Source organism: Hypanus sabinus, chromosome 25 (genome assembly GCF_030144855.1).
Source record: "Hypanus sabinus isolate sHypSab1 chromosome 25, sHypSab1.hap1, whole genome shotgun sequence".
Taxonomy (NCBI): domain Eukaryota; kingdom Metazoa; phylum Chordata; class Chondrichthyes; order Myliobatiformes; family Dasyatidae; genus Hypanus; species Hypanus sabinus.
The window spans coordinates 1,777,614-1,793,181 of NC_082730.1; the positions used below are offsets into that span (position 1 = coordinate 1,777,614).

At 42.3% G+C, this 15,568-nt stretch overlaps 1 protein-coding gene across 1 annotated transcript in view; it reads right to left on the reverse strand.

Annotated features, from left to right (window-relative positions):
* LOC132381252 (SLAM family member 5-like) overlaps nucleotides 1-15,568 on the reverse strand; it is a 73,266-nt gene that overhangs the window by 28,223 nt on the left and 29,475 nt on the right. Inside the window, exon 2 of the mRNA XM_059950632.1 lies at nucleotides 3,230-3,550. Coding sequence (XP_059806615.1) covers nucleotides 3,230-3,550 — 321 coding nt within the window. The remainder of the gene's footprint in view (nucleotides 1-3,229; nucleotides 3,551-15,568) is intronic.

Genomic DNA, 15,568 nt, shown 5'->3' on the forward strand with positions numbered 1-15,568 from the left:
CCCCTCACCTCACACACATCCTCTCCCCTCATTACACACGCCCTCTCCCCTCACCTCACACACACCCTCTCCCCTCATCCCACACCACCCTCCCCTCACCTCACACATATCCTCTCCCCTCATTACACACACCTCTCCCCTCATCCCAAACACACCCTCTCCCCTCATCCCTCACACACCCTCTCCCCTCATCCCACACCCCCTCTCCCCTCACCTCACACACACCCTCTCCCCTCATCCCACACACATCCTCTCCCCTCATCCCTCACACACCCTCTCCCCTCATCCCACACACCCTTTCCCCTCACCCCACACACCCTCTCCCCTCACTCACACACACCCTCTCCCCTCATCCCTCACACACCCTCTCCCTCATCCCCACACACTCTCTCCCCTCATCCCTCACACACCCTCTCCCCTCACCCCACACACCCTCTCCCCTCATCCCACACCCCCCTCCACTCACCTCACACATATACTCTCCCCTCATTACACACACCTCTCCCCTCATCCCAAACACACCCTCTCCCCTCATCCCTCACACACCCTCTCCCCTCATCCCACACCCCCTCTCCCCTCACCTCACACACACCCTCTCCCCTCATCCCACACACATCCTCTCCCCTCATCCCTCACACACCCTCTCCCCTCATCCCACACACCCTCTCCCCTCATCCCTCACACACCCTCTCCCTCATCCCCACTCACACCCTCTCCCCTCATCCCACACACCCTCTCCCCTCATCACACACACCCTTTCCCCTCACCCCACACACTCTCTCCCTTCACCTCACACACACCCTCTCCCCTCATCCCACACACACCCTCTCCCCTCATCCCACACCCTCTCCCCTCATCCCACACACACCCTCTCCCCTCATCCCTCACACCCTCTCCTCTCATCCCACACACCCTCTCCTCTCATCCCACACACCCTCTCCTCTCATCCCACACACCCTCTCCCCTCATCCCACACCCCTTCTCCCCTCACCTCACACACACCCTCTCCCCTCATCCCACACACATCCTCTCCCCTCATCCCTCACACACCCTCTCCCCTCATCCCACACACCTTCTCCCCTGGGCAACTGGTTCGCACTGTCCCACACATTGGATAAAGTGGGCTTGACGTTTATTCTCTAATATTGAGAGGCCATATAATCCCCTCAATGTAATCACCCCTTTTCTATTCTTAAGTTTACATATGTAGCCTCACTGGCCATTCTTCCTGGGACATTGCTAAGATGTTTGCCATAATTAATATCATTTATTTATTTAAGATGCAACACAGATTCGGCCCTTCCAGGTCCTCGAGCCATGCGGGCTGTCCAGCTCTCCCCCAGTTTAACCCCAGCCTAATCATGGGCCAATTTGCAATGACCAATTAACCTACCAATGTCTTTGGCCTGTGGGAGGAACCTGGAAGACCTGGAGGAAACCGATATGGTCACGGGAAGAATGTGCAAACTCCCCACACACGGCAGTGGATTGATCCCTGAAGCTTGTTTCTGTAAGAGCTGTAACGTACCATCCCCATGTTCCTGTCCATGCCTTGTGGACGCAGGTCTTGCAGTACAATACATGCAGTTCAGTCTATCAGACCGTCCTGGCTCCTGTCCTGCCCCTGACTGTTCTGCCTACAGGGCAAGTCTGGCTCATTTTAACTATGTTTGCTTCACCTTTCTCATCTGCTACCTTCCCGTCAAGTGAATATAAATCCTTGTGAGAAACTCCAGAAAATCTCCCTGCCAGGATCATGGTTCCCCTCTAGTTCAGCTGTAAACCATCCTCCTTGAACAGGTCAGAAAAACATCCTAAGAACTCACTCTCTCTCTCTCTCTCTCTCTCTCTCTCTCTCTCTCTCTCTCTCTCTCTCTCTCTCTCTCTCTCTCTCTCTCTCTCTCTTTCCCTCTCTTTTCTCTCTCTCTGTCTCTCTCTTTTCTCTCTCTCTGTCTCTCTCTCTTTCCCTCTCTTTTATCTCTCTCTCTCTCTCTTTCCCTTCCTTTCTCTCCCCTCCCATCCCCTCTCTCCTCTCCAACTCTCTTTCTCCTCTTCCACCCCCCCCCCCCCATGTTGGAGGGAAGCAGTTACAAGCAAATGAGGAAGAGAGAGGGGAACAGGACGATTCCAAGATGGTGGGGGGGGGGGGGCGGGGAGGTAGTGGTCATAAGATTCTTAGAGCCTCAGGGAGATAGATGTTGAGCGCGGGGAATGAAGGGGAACAGACTGAGAGTGACTGAGTGAGTAAGTGAGGGGAATGAAGGTGAACAGACTGAGAGTGACTGAGTGAGTAAGTGAGGGGAACAGACTGAGAGTGACTGAGTGAGTAAGTGAGGGGAATGAAGGGGAACAGACTGAGAGTGACTGAGTGAGTAAGTGAGGGGAATGAAGGGGAACAGACTGAGAGTGACTGAGTGAGTAAGTGAGGGGAATGAAGGGGAACAGACTGAGAGTGACTGAGTGAGTAAGTGAGGGGAATGAAGGGGAACAGACTGAGAGTGACTGAGTGAGTAAGTGAGGAGAACAGACTGAGAGTGACTGAGTGAGTAAGTGAGGAGAACAGACTGAGAGTGGGGTGCTGCCCATTTCACCATGAGGAATTTCACAGGGCACGGCATGGCATGAAGGATGAGGAATGAAGACTTTGCTGAGTTCAGACCTCAGCTGGCAATTAACAAGCATTGTTCTGGAAAAACAGTCATATAACTGGGATCCCTGAACATGACAGGCCAGGCCTTTGACCTGGGGATACAGTGGGATCTATTTAATTAACCCACAGATATAGACTGTTCAGCCCATCAACCATCCCATCCCACCAGATCGGCCTATCTCCCGTCCCCCCTTCCCCATCTGCTCATCTGCTCCAGCCTCGGAGCCACGAGGATCCCCACTGACTGGTCCAGTCTCTGGGGATGTGATGTGTCTCCCCCTCACAAACAAGAGAAAATCTACAGATGCTGGAAATCTGAAGGGTTTCGGTCTGAAACGTCAACTGTACTCTTTTCCTAGATGCTGCCTGGCCTGCTGAGTTCCTCCAGCATTTTGTGTGTCCCCAGTCTGGCATTGACTCAGCCTCACTACACTGGGACCGTGAGCCCTGCTCTGGACACGGGCAGTCTGTGGGGTTCAGTAAACAGGGGAACACACAGGATCTTCCCTCACCCATCAATTAGGGGTGTTTCAGGAACTAGTGAAGCCTGGGCTCCCCCCTCCACGCTATCTCACTCACCGTACAACTGCAGCCACACTGTTGATTTCTTTTCATCTCCTGAACCTGTTGTAAATATCACCTCATAATCACCGGAGTCCTCTCTCCGTAGATCACGGATTTCCAGACTGAAGTTCCCGAGATGAAGAGTTATCCGTCGCTTGTACTCCTCGGTACCGAAGTAGGTAACGCTCCCCTTTGAGTACTTCACTATCGTGTTTCTGGTTGATACCCGATTCCAATCAACATCAGCAATGTCCGGTCTGACTGGGATCCCAGGAGGTAAGGAGACCGACTGTCCCTGAGTTCCATTCACAGTGGTCGGGGAAGACTCAGTCCCAGCTGAGGAGACAAGAGGAGACAGTCAGCAGATGAGCTCAGTGACTGGTGAAGGAATCAGAGCTGCGAGAATCACAAATATAGCAACAGGCCATACGGCCCATCGTCTGTCTCCCAGCCCTGTGAGAGAGCTGGCCCACAGATCCTGCATCACACAGTGAGCCGGTGGGGGTGGGGAACTGAGTGAAGACTCTCTGCAACCATCTCTGAGGGAGAAAGTTACACCCTGTAGCCATGTTGGGGGGGGGGAGGGGAGGTGGGGCTAGACACGGACATGTCGGATGGGACTCAGAGTGGATTGGAGAAAGGGTAGGGGGTGAACATGGGATGTGGGGAGGGACAGTGGGAGAATTAAGTGCCCATCCATAGATCCTCAGTATAAGAAGAATGCTCTATACAATGGTTTAAACCTTCCATAGACAACATAAGAGTAAACCACTCGGCTCCTCAAACGGAAATGATCATTCAATATAGTCCAGGCACCAGCTTTCTTCTTTGCCAGTTCCCCACAGCCTCACATTTGTGAAAGATGTGTCCACTTCCTCTTTAAATCCTCCTGTGATCCAGTCTCCTCAAGCAGCTGCAGAACTCCAGGGAGGAGAGACACCACCCTCTGTGGGGAGAAATCCCTAAGCACCTCAGTTTTAACACATCCCCTAGTCGTACCTCTGTCACCTCATTCTGCCACTAGTAGAAACGTTTCAAGATCTACCACCTTATCATCCTTCAGAGTCTTCAGCATTACAGGAGGTGGCACCCCTAGTTCTTCTGAACTCCTGACATCAGGTTCACCTTCTGTAGTTGTTCCTGAAAGGACAAAACCCTCAGCCCAGGAATGAGCTAGAAACAATGTGATGAAGCTAGAGAGGATGCAGAAAAGATTGCCTGGATGAGAGAACTCGAGTTGCAAGGAGAAAGCAGATTGTTTTCCCTGGAATGAAGGAAGCTGAGAGGTGACAGGCCAGAGGGATATCAAATTATAAGCGACATGGGCAGGGTCTGTTTCCCCTGGTAGAGGTGTCTAAAACTAAAGGGCGAAGTTTAAGGTGGGAGAAGGTTTAAAGGGGGTAAAGTTCCCCAGTTCTGGAGTCAGCTGCCAGAGGAGTTGATGGAACAGCAAAAAACACTTTACGAGGGATCTGGGCAGACACTTAAGGTGTGCAAGGAAATAGGGATTTGTATGGATAGACGTGATGCTTGCCGGCTAGCATAGATGAGTCGGGCGGAAGGGTCTGTTTCTATGCTGCACAGTCAGGGGATCTGCAGGTAAAAAGCTTGCTCAGGACCAGGGACACTGCCCACTGAGCCTTCAAGAAGAGGATGGCCTTCTTGTACATCCTCGAGGATGAAACAATGACCAAGGGACCGACACTACAAGAAGAACTTCACAAAACTACTTCTTTTTCTTCTTCTTTCAAATATGATTCTACCGCGTGTGATTGGAACCTGGGATTGACATGTAGATGGGGTACTTTTGGGCAAATTGAGTGATCTGGGGCTTTGCTGACTTCAAAATCAGAATCAGAATTAGGTTTCATATCACTGGCATGTGTTGTGAAACCTTTTAAATTTAAGGCAGCAGTACAAAGCAATGCATGAAAATAGAGAGAAAAAACTGTGAATTACAGTAAATATATATATATATACTTACTGTAATTCAGTTGTTTTGGACACTCTCAAGTCTAAATGGGAAACACCCTAGAAAGTAGCGTAGTGGAGAAGGACAGAGCTAAGATCCAGTGTGGGTTCCAGATCCAGACTGAAAACCAGGTACTGGCCAACCAACCAGACATGGTAACACTGGACAAGGAACAGAAGAAAGCAAAAGTAATAGATATGGCAATCCCAGATGACAGTAACATCAGGAAGAAAGAAGCTGGAGAGATACCAGGGCTTGAAAGAGCAGATAGAAAGGATGTGGAATGTTAAAGTCAGAGTAATCCTGGTGGTGATAGGAGCACTTGGAGCTGTGACTCTTGGGCTGGGAGAGTGGCTCCAACAAATCCCGGGGACAACATCCACCAGCATTTTGTGTGTGTAGTTTGAATTTCCAGCATCTGCAGATTTCCTCGTGTTTAATCTGAGATCTCAGTCCAGAAGCATGCACTACTAGGAAGAGCAAGGATACCATGCCGAGCCCTCAAGCTCCCAGGCCTAAGATTGAGGGAAAAATACACAAACACGCCACCCATAAGGGGTAAGAAAAAAAATGTTTAATAGTTCAATTAAATAAAAAAGTAGCGAGGAAGTGTTCATGGGTTCAATGCCCATTCAGAAATCGGATGGCAGAGGGAAAGAAGCTGTTCCTGAATCGCTGAGTGTGTGTGCCTTCAGGCTCCTGTATCTCCTCGTACAAACAAGCTGGAGGAACTCAGCTGGTTGGGCAGCATCCGTTGAAACGAGCAGTCAACATTTCGGGCTGAGACCCTTTGTCAGGTCTGAAGAAGGTGGGGGCAGGGGCCCTATAAGGAAGGTGGGGTGAGTGGGGGGGAAGGTGCCAGGTGAAAAACCAATCAGAGGGAAGATCAAGGGGTGGGGGAAGGGGAAGCAGGGAGGGGATATGCAGGAGAGGTGAAGAAGGAATGTAAGGGGAAAGCACTATGGGTAGTAGAAGAAGGCAGACTCATGAGAGAGGTGATAGACAGCTAGAAGAGGAGGCAGAGTGAAAGTGGGATGGGGGAAGGGAGAGAGTGGGAATTACCAGAAGTTGGAGAATTCAATGTTCATACCAAGGGGCTGGAGACTACCTAGACGGTATATGAGGTGTTGCTCCTCCAACCAGAGTTTGGCCTCATCATGGCAGTAGAGGAGGCCATGTATGGACATATCCGAATGGGAATGTGAAGCATTGGCACTTCCCACTCTCCCCCCACCTTCTTTATAGGGCCCCTGCCCCCTCCTTCTTCAGTCCTGACAAAGGGTTTTGGCCTGAAACATTGACTGCTCATTTCAACAGATGCTGCCTGAGCTGCTGAGTTCCTCCAGCTTGTTTGTACGTGTTGATTTGACCACAGCATCTGCAGTGTACTTTATGTTTCCTGTATCTCCTTCCTGATGGTAACAATGAGAAGAGGGTTTGTCCTGGGTGGTGGGAGTCCCTACTGATGGACGTCATTTTTCTGAAGCACTGCACCTTGAAGATGTTCTGGATACGTTAGAGGATCATGCCCATGGTGGAGCTGACTAAGTTTGCAACTTCCTTCAGCTTACTCCAAACGAGTCTGGTGAGGTTTGGAGCAGTGTGAATGGCCTGGAGAGGGGTTAATTGACTCCACTGCTTCTCTGCAATTGAGAGATTGAACAAGGTTGAAGTCTATGAGGATGAGAGCAGAGGATGGGAAGGTGTTTGGTGCTCAACCATACTTTCTCTCCCTCGCACTTGCTGCTGTTGGAGGAAAGTGCAGGAGTCTTAGGATGCATGTTACAGGGATTGATCGGTGAGGCTGAAGAACGCTTTGCAGTATGGCCTACAATGGGCTAGTTGAACTAAACTAAACTGAATACCAGTGGACTCCTGGTTTGGTGTTTGATGTTCTATGCATTCTTTGGTTGCTTTTGGCAGTTCGCGCAATTGGTTCTCTTTTTATGTGATAGGGATTTGATGTTTTCTTGAACAGGTTTCATGCTGTTTCTTTGTTTTGAGAACAAATCTCAGAGTTAATCTCAGAACATAATCTTTGATAATAAATATACTTTGGATCTTTGAACTTTGTTCACTGCCTTGGTAGTGATGTCAGGGTTTTCTAGGCATCTGTTAGTCTCGTGAGACCATGGATTTGTGCCTTGGAAGGTTTTTCCAGGGCGCAGGCGTGGGCAGGTTATATGGGAGACTGGCAGTTGCCCAAGCTGCAAGCCTTCCCCTCTCCACGCCACCAATGTTGTCCAAGGGAAGGGCACTAGGACCCAAGCAGCTTTGCACCAGTGTTGCAGAGCAATGTGTTGTTAAGTGCCTTGCTCAAGGATACAAACATGCTGCCTCAGCTGAGGCTTGAACCAGTGACCTTCAGGTTACTAGTCCAATGCCTTATCCACTAGGCCACGCGCTAACACAATGTCAGGGTGAGTGTAGCTATAAACCCCAATCTTTGTCAGTTACTGGATATTTGGAAGGGTGATGAGCTCATGTAACTATGGGAGGTCCTCACCACCAGTGACACCAATCCTGTCTGACATCATCTTCAAATTAAGGAGAATAATCTGGCAAGGGAGAGACCAAAGTCTGGCCAAGGGAAGTGGAGGACTGGACCATTTTCAGAGATTTTTCTTCAGATCTGAGCATACTGAACATCCCCAAACCAGAAGCACTGGATAAACCAGGAGATGGACAGTCTGTTGAGGGCTGTAGAACCCTACAAAAAGTCAAGGTATGGCATATGAAAGGCCATTGTGGGAGCGGAAAGGCTATTTCATGTGAAGCTAGAGACACAAATGGTTGCACAATAGTTGTGGCACAGTTTGCAAGGCAACCCTAACCACATAAGCCAATGAGATCAATCTGGTTATGCACACTTTGAAAGGAAGACTATCTCCACAACATCTGCTTACTAAGAGCCTTTTTCATCTCCCTTTGCAATCTTAACCCAACATCTTGGCTACTATTTGGAGGCCTACATATGATTCCCATTTTTTTAACCCACCTCGTTCTAAAGATGTAATTCCATCTCTTATCAACAGAGCCATACCATTGCCTGTCCTTTTGAATTTTGTCTCTGTGGTACTTAACTCTGCTCTGTCTGCATCTGTACCGAGTCATTGGCTTGTCCTTCCTTACACTCATATTATGCCCATCATCTGCTTGTAAACCTGCTAGCTCATCCTCAGCTCTATCATCCCCAGGTTTATCATTTCCATCCCTCAGCCATATTAGTTTAAACCACTCCTAACAGCTCTAGTAAGCCTGCCCACAAGAATTTTGGTTTCCCCTGCCCCCCAATTCAAGTGCAACACATCCCTTCTGTACAGGTCACACCTACCCCAGAAAAGGACCCAATCATCCTGAAACCAGAATCCCTGACCCAAATGTGTATCTGTATTCCTATCAGCCTCTGCCCAGAGGCTTCTTCCCAGAGCTGAAATAGCTATCATGAGGGGGCATATTTTAAGGTGCTTGGAAGTAGGTACGGAAACTACTACTGACTGTTGATGGAGTAGCAGCACTTTTACAGGTGCTCCTACTCTTTTTAATTTACTGCTTCCAACTTGTTTTGAAAACTTACTTTTAAATGCAATATTGCTTTATGAAGAGTCGTGCTAAAGCTGCTAAGAAAGAAGAGGACCTTCCTGTATCTTTGGAAGCTATTATGCAGACACTTTGGCAGCATAAAAATGAACTTTCAGAGGAGCTCCAGCAACTCAGCGCTGAATTTAAATGAATGGATGTAAAATTGGATTCTATTCAAAAAACTTTTAAGTGAACATGATAAACGGATAAAAGAGAACAAATACTCTTTGACGATGTTCAACGCGAAGATTGACAACCTGGAACAGATCTGTGATAAACAGTTAAAGGTTAATGAAACATTAAGACAGAAGATTATCACTTAGAAAATAGAAACAGAAGAAATAATTTACGTATTCTGGGTTTTAAAGTCATTGGAAGGCAATCAGCCTTTGGAATTCTTTGCAAACCTTTTGGCTAAATTATTTCCAAATATTTTAAAATCTCCACCTAAAATAGACCGAGCTCACAGATCACCTGTAACAAGACCTCCTCCAGCAGGACGACCCTGTTCAGTGGCAATTTGCCTTCACGATTTTCAAACAAAGGAACTTCTAATTCGTGAATCTCGTCGGAAATGTATGATTGATTGTGAAGACCAGATGTTCAGGATTGTGGAAGATTTTTCACCTGAGGTGTTGAATGAACGCTTCAAGTTTAAAAAAGTCATGTTGGAGCTGTATAATAAAGGTTTTAAACCCTCTCTTCATTACCCCGCTCGTCTTAGAATCATTTTGAAAAATGGCTCTCGGAGATGGCTCCATTCGACTCAAGAGATGCAGGATTTCTTGAGTGCTGAATGAATTTCAGAAGTTTAACTGTTCAATAACTCTTTACACAAATTTATGTTGTCTGCCTGATGGATCCTTTTTTTAGAATCAGCAGTCTAACTGTTCATTATTTTCTTTTATGAACATTTTTTTAATTTTGGTATACATTTGTATCTAATTTTTATTGTACTTCTATTTCCTTGTTTAGAAAATTTAGGATTTAATATTAGTAAGTTTTCTTTGACTTAATACTTTCTATGTTAATATGTTTTGAACTTTCAGTTTTCTTTCTAATTTTTTATACTATAATTTTTATGAGGTTTTTAAAAATATGTTTAATTTTGCTCTGTTTTTTTGTTATGTCTTGGAATGTATTGAAAATTTTTTTTGGAGCTCTGCTAGTAGATTGTTTTCAGAGGGAAATGATAGGTTTAGCTGTCGACTGTTCTTTGACCGACTTTCTTTCTTTGGGTGGGGGGGGGTGGGGACAGGGGTTGGTTTTCTTTTCTATCAGTTGTTTGGTTCTCTTAGCTTCATTTGTTACTTGGTTACTTTATCTTAAAGCTCATTGTTTGGATTTAATATATATTCCAGCGGTTTTTATTTAAGCATCTCCTTTAAGCAATATTTAAAATGTATCATATTTTTAATTTATTTAGTTTTAACGTGAAAGGATTAAACCATCTTGTGAAATGTAATAAAATAATTAATTATATTAAGAAATTGAAAGTCTCAATTATTATTTTACAAGAAACACATGTTCGTAAATGTGATAATTTATGTCTTTTCAGCCATTGGACGGGTATATCTTTCCACTCCTCCTTTCAGGCTAAGGCAAGAGGAGTTTCGATTCTTATAGACAATTCAGTTTCTTTCATTCAAACTAATGTAGTGTCTGATACCAATGTGCGTTTTATTATAGTGTCAGGGAAATTAGATAATAAATTAATGGTTTTTGCTAATTTGTATGCCCTGAATATAGATGTTCCAGGCTTTTCTGAACGTTTTTTTTTGCTTTTACCAGACTTAAGTTCATATTCTTTGGTTTTAGGAGGAGATTTCAACTGTTGTTTGGATCCTGTTTTAGATTGTTCTTCTTCTAAACAATTGATTTGTAGTAGATCTGCCTTCATCATCCAATCTTTTCTAATGAAATATGATATTGTTGATATTTGGCATTTTTTGTATCCAACAGATAAGAATACTCATTTTTTTCTCATGTTCATCATTTGTATTCCAGGATTGATTTTTTTTTGTTGATAGCCAATTGGTTCCATTGGTTTGATCCTGTGAATATAAAGAAATTGCTGTTTCAGATCATGGTCCTGTGTTTTTATCTTTGAATCTTATGGGTGTCTCCCAAATAAACAGATTCTGGCATTTTAATCCAACTTTGTTATCAGATAAAGATTTAAAAAAAATTTTGGAGATACAAATTATTCTTTTTTTTTGAAGGGAATATGCTAGAAAAGACTTCTAGTCTTATTTTATGGGATGCTTTTAAGGCTTATATTGGAGGACAAACTATTTCTTTTACCACAAGAGTTAAGAAAAAAGCTAATAAGGTGAGAATTGAATTACCCAATCAGTTGAAACAATTAGACCAAAAATATGCTTTGGCTCCAGATCCTGTTTTATATAAAAGATGTGTTGAAATTAGAAATTAATTACAATCTACTTTTAACTTATCCAATTGAAATGCAACTTTTAAAAGATAAAAGTCAGTTTAATGTTCATGGAGAAAAAGCGGGTAAACTATTAGCTAACCAATTTAAGACCTTTATAGTTAAATGTCAAATTAAAGAAATTTGAAAAGCTAATGGTGATAGGACATCTGATCATTCAGAAATAAATGATCCTTTAGAGAATTTTACTCTAAACTTTATAGTTCTGATCCTCCTAAAGATAATACTCTAATGAATAATTTTTTTAGATGGATTAAACATTCCTACACTTTTTGATGATGTTTGAAAATTGTTGGATCAACCTATTTCTTATCAGGAAATTGGCGAGGTTGTTCTCTCTTTGCACTTGGGGAAGGCTCCAGGTCCTGATGGATTTTCAGAAGAGTTTTATAAGGCTTTTTCCTCTTTGCTTATACCTCGTTTATATTCAGTCCTTTCCGACTCCTTCAAATTAGGTAAGTTGCCACAATCTTTTTATGAAGCCTCTATTTCGCTTATTCTTAAAAAGAATAAGGACTCAATTGAATGCTCTTCTTATAGACCTACTTCCTTACTTAACATTGATACTAAAATTTTATCTAAACTTTTGGCTCATAGGATTGAAAATATTTGCCATCTATTATCTCTGATGATCAGACTGGATTTATCAAAAATCGATACTCCCCCTTTAATATTTGTCATTTATTGAATGTTATTTATTCTCCTTCTAAAGAGATTTGTGATGTGTGATATCCTTAGATGCTGAGAAAGCCTTTGATCCAGTTGAATGGAATTATCTATTTGAAACTTCAGAAAAATTTAACTTTGGGCCCAATTTTATACAATCGATTAAATTACTTTATTTATCTCACTCTGACCAGGTTCTTACTAACTCTCAGTACTCTAAACCATTTAAACTTCATCATGGAACTAGACAAGGTTGTCCTTTGAGTCCTTTGCTTTTTGATTTGGTTTTAGAACCTTCAGCTACTGCTTTCCAGGAATCTAATGATATCACTGGTATTTTAAGGAGGGGTATTACCCAAAAAGTTTCGCTTTATGTTGATGACCTTTTGCTCTACATTTCTAATGTTGAATCTTCTTCACCTTCCATGCTTTCTTTACTCTCTAGTCAGTTTTCAGGACATAAACTTAACTTTCATAAGAGTGAACTTTTTCCTTTGAATAATTTGGTATTAGCTAATACTAATCTTCCTTTTAAAACTGTAAGAAGCCATTTTACTTATTTGGGCATAACAATGACTAAGAATTATAAATTCCTTTTTAAAGAAATGTTTTTTACACTTCTGAATTATGTTAAGAAGGCACTATCAAGTTGGTCACCCCTCTCTATATCGTTGATTGGCTGAATCAATTCTATTAAAATGAATATTTTGCCTAAATTTTTATATTTATTTCAGGCCATACCTGTTTTTATTCCTAAATCCTTTCTTGATTCTTTGGTTTCTTACATATGGAATAATAAAATTTTTTGATTAAATAAAGTTCAGCTTCAAAAAGCTAAAAAGAATGGAAGTTTTAGCCTTACCCAATTTTAGATTTTATTACCGGGCAGTCAATATATGGAATCTTAAGTTTTAGTTATATTATATTAATCAAGAGGACTTTCCGGTCTGGGTTTCTTTTGAAGCTAACTTTGTTAATAAAGTTTCCATCATTTCTCTTCTCAGATCCTCAATTCCTTTATCTTTAAGTAATTTAACTGATAATTTTGTAGTTAACCACAGTTTGAGGATTTGGGTACAATTTAGAAAATATTTTGGTTTATTGAGTTTTTCACTTTCCAGTCCCATTTTTTTCTAACTATTTTTTTAAACCTTCTATGTCCAATTTAGTTTTAAAAGAGTGGAATAGATTGGGTATGAAATGTTTTCATGATTTGTTTGTTGGCGATAATCTCTCTTCATTTGAACAACTGTCAGTTAAGTATAACCTACCAAGAACTCACTTTTATCATATTTACAAATTGGAGACTTTCTGCATTCTCAAGTACATACATTTCCTGAAAGTCCAGATAAAAATTTACTTGATATAATTTTTAATTTGAAAATCTTCCATAATGCAGTTATATCTAATATTTATGGTATGTTGTTGGGAATGAGAAATATTCCTTTAGATAAAATTAAAAATCTTTGGAAACAAGATTTACAGATTTCAATTTCTGGGGACACTTGGAATGAAATTTTTAAATTGGTTAGTACCTCATCATTATGTGCCCATCATTCCCTTCTACAATTTAAAGTGGTTTATAGAACCCATATGTCTAAAGATAAACAGTCTTATTTTTATTCGGATAGATCTCCCAATTGTGATAGATGTAATAATGGAGAAGCTTCACTAATACATATGTTTTGGACTTGTCTGGGTCTTGAAAAATATTGGCAGGAAGTATTTTAAACTTTTTCAGTGCTTTTTAAAGTAAATTTTAAACCAAATCCTTTAACTGCCTTATTTGGTATTGTTGGAGGAATTGATATTATTTTGGAGATACATGATTTGCATATTTTGGCTTTTATTTCTCAGATAGCCAGGAGGGCATTGTTGCTTAAGTGGAAGGATGCCTACTCATACTCATTGGTTACATGATGTTATGTCTTGCTTAAATTTAGAGAAGATTGGCTGTTCAATTTCTGAACCTAGACAAGATATTTTAACATTGTGGGGATCTTTTTTGAATTAATTTCAAAATTTTTGATTTGCTATTAAGCACAGATGTTGGCTAATAATATGTTTTACTACATGAAAGGATTTTTTCCTTTTCTTTTTTTTAACCAAACAGCTTTTTTTATGGTAGGGGGTTTAGATTTTTTATATAATAAAATTATCTCTTTTCAATATTATGTTTAAATTTAATTTATATTGATATAGAGTGATTACACTTCATCTGTGATTTCAATATATTGTAATTGATATATGTTATATATCTTACTGTACCCTGTATTCTTCTACATAAGAAATTAATAAAAATATTGAAAAAGAAAAGAGAAGTATGTACAAGGGGGTTGTCAGATGTAAGTTTTTCACACAGAGAATGGTGGGTGGATGGAATGCACTGCCAGTGAAGATGGATACAATAGGATCTTTTAAGAGACTTAGGTAGGTACACGAAGCTTAGAAAAATAGAGGGCTATGCAGTAGGGAAGTTCTAGGCAGTTTCTAGAGTAGGTTACATGGTTGGCACAACATTGTGGGCCAAAGGGCCTATAATGTGCTGTAATTTCCTAAGTTCTATGTAAAGATACATAAAGATGTGGCCTCCACAGCTGCCATTGACAAAGAATTCCACAGATTCATCACTCTCTGGCTGAAGTAATTGCTCTTCCTCTCCATTCTAAAATGACACACCTCTATTCTGAGGTGGAGTGCTCTGACCTTAGACTCTCCCACGATAGGAAAGATCCCCTCACCATTCAGTCTATCAAGGATTTTCATCATTTGATAGGTTTCAATTAGACCACTCCTCGTTCTTCCAAATTCTAGAGAATACAGACCCAGGTTATTCAAATGCTCTTCATATGATAAGACATTCAATCCTGGAATCATTTTCGTGAACCTCCTTTGAACCATCTTCAGTTTCATCACATCATATCTAAAATAGGGGGCCCAAACCTGCTCAGAGTACTCCACGTGAGGCCTCACTTTGTGCTTTATAAAGTTTCAACATTACATCTTTGCTTTTATAGAACATAGAATAGTACAGCACAGTACAGGCCCTTTGGCCCACAATGTTGTGCCGGCCCTCAAATCCTGCCTCCCATATAACCCCCCACCTTAAATTCCTCCATATACCTGTCTAGTAGTCTCTGAAACTTCGCTAGTGTATCTGCCTCCACCACTGACACAGGCAGTGCATTCCACGCACCAACCACTCTCTGAGTGAAAAGTCTTCCTCTAATATCCCCCTTGAACTTCCCTCCCCTTACCTTAAAGCCATGTCCTCTTGTACTGAGCAGTGGTGCCTGGGGAAGAGGTGCTGGCTATCCACTTTATCTATTCCTCTTAGTATCTTGTACACCTCTATCATGTCTCCTCTCATCCTCCTTCTCTCCAAAGAGTAAAGCCCTAGCTCCCTTAATCTCTGATCATAATCCATACTCTCTAAACCAGGCAGCATCCTGGTAAATCTCCTCTGTACCCTTTCCAATGCTTCCACATCCTTCCTATACAGAGGCAACCAGAACTGGACACAGTACTCCAAGTGTGGCCTAACTAGAGTTTCATAGAGCTGCATCATTACATCGCGTCTCTTAAACTCTATCCCTTGACTTATGAAAACGAACACCCCATAAGCTTTCTTAACTATCCTATCTACCTATGAGGCAACTTTCAGGGATCTGGGACATGTACA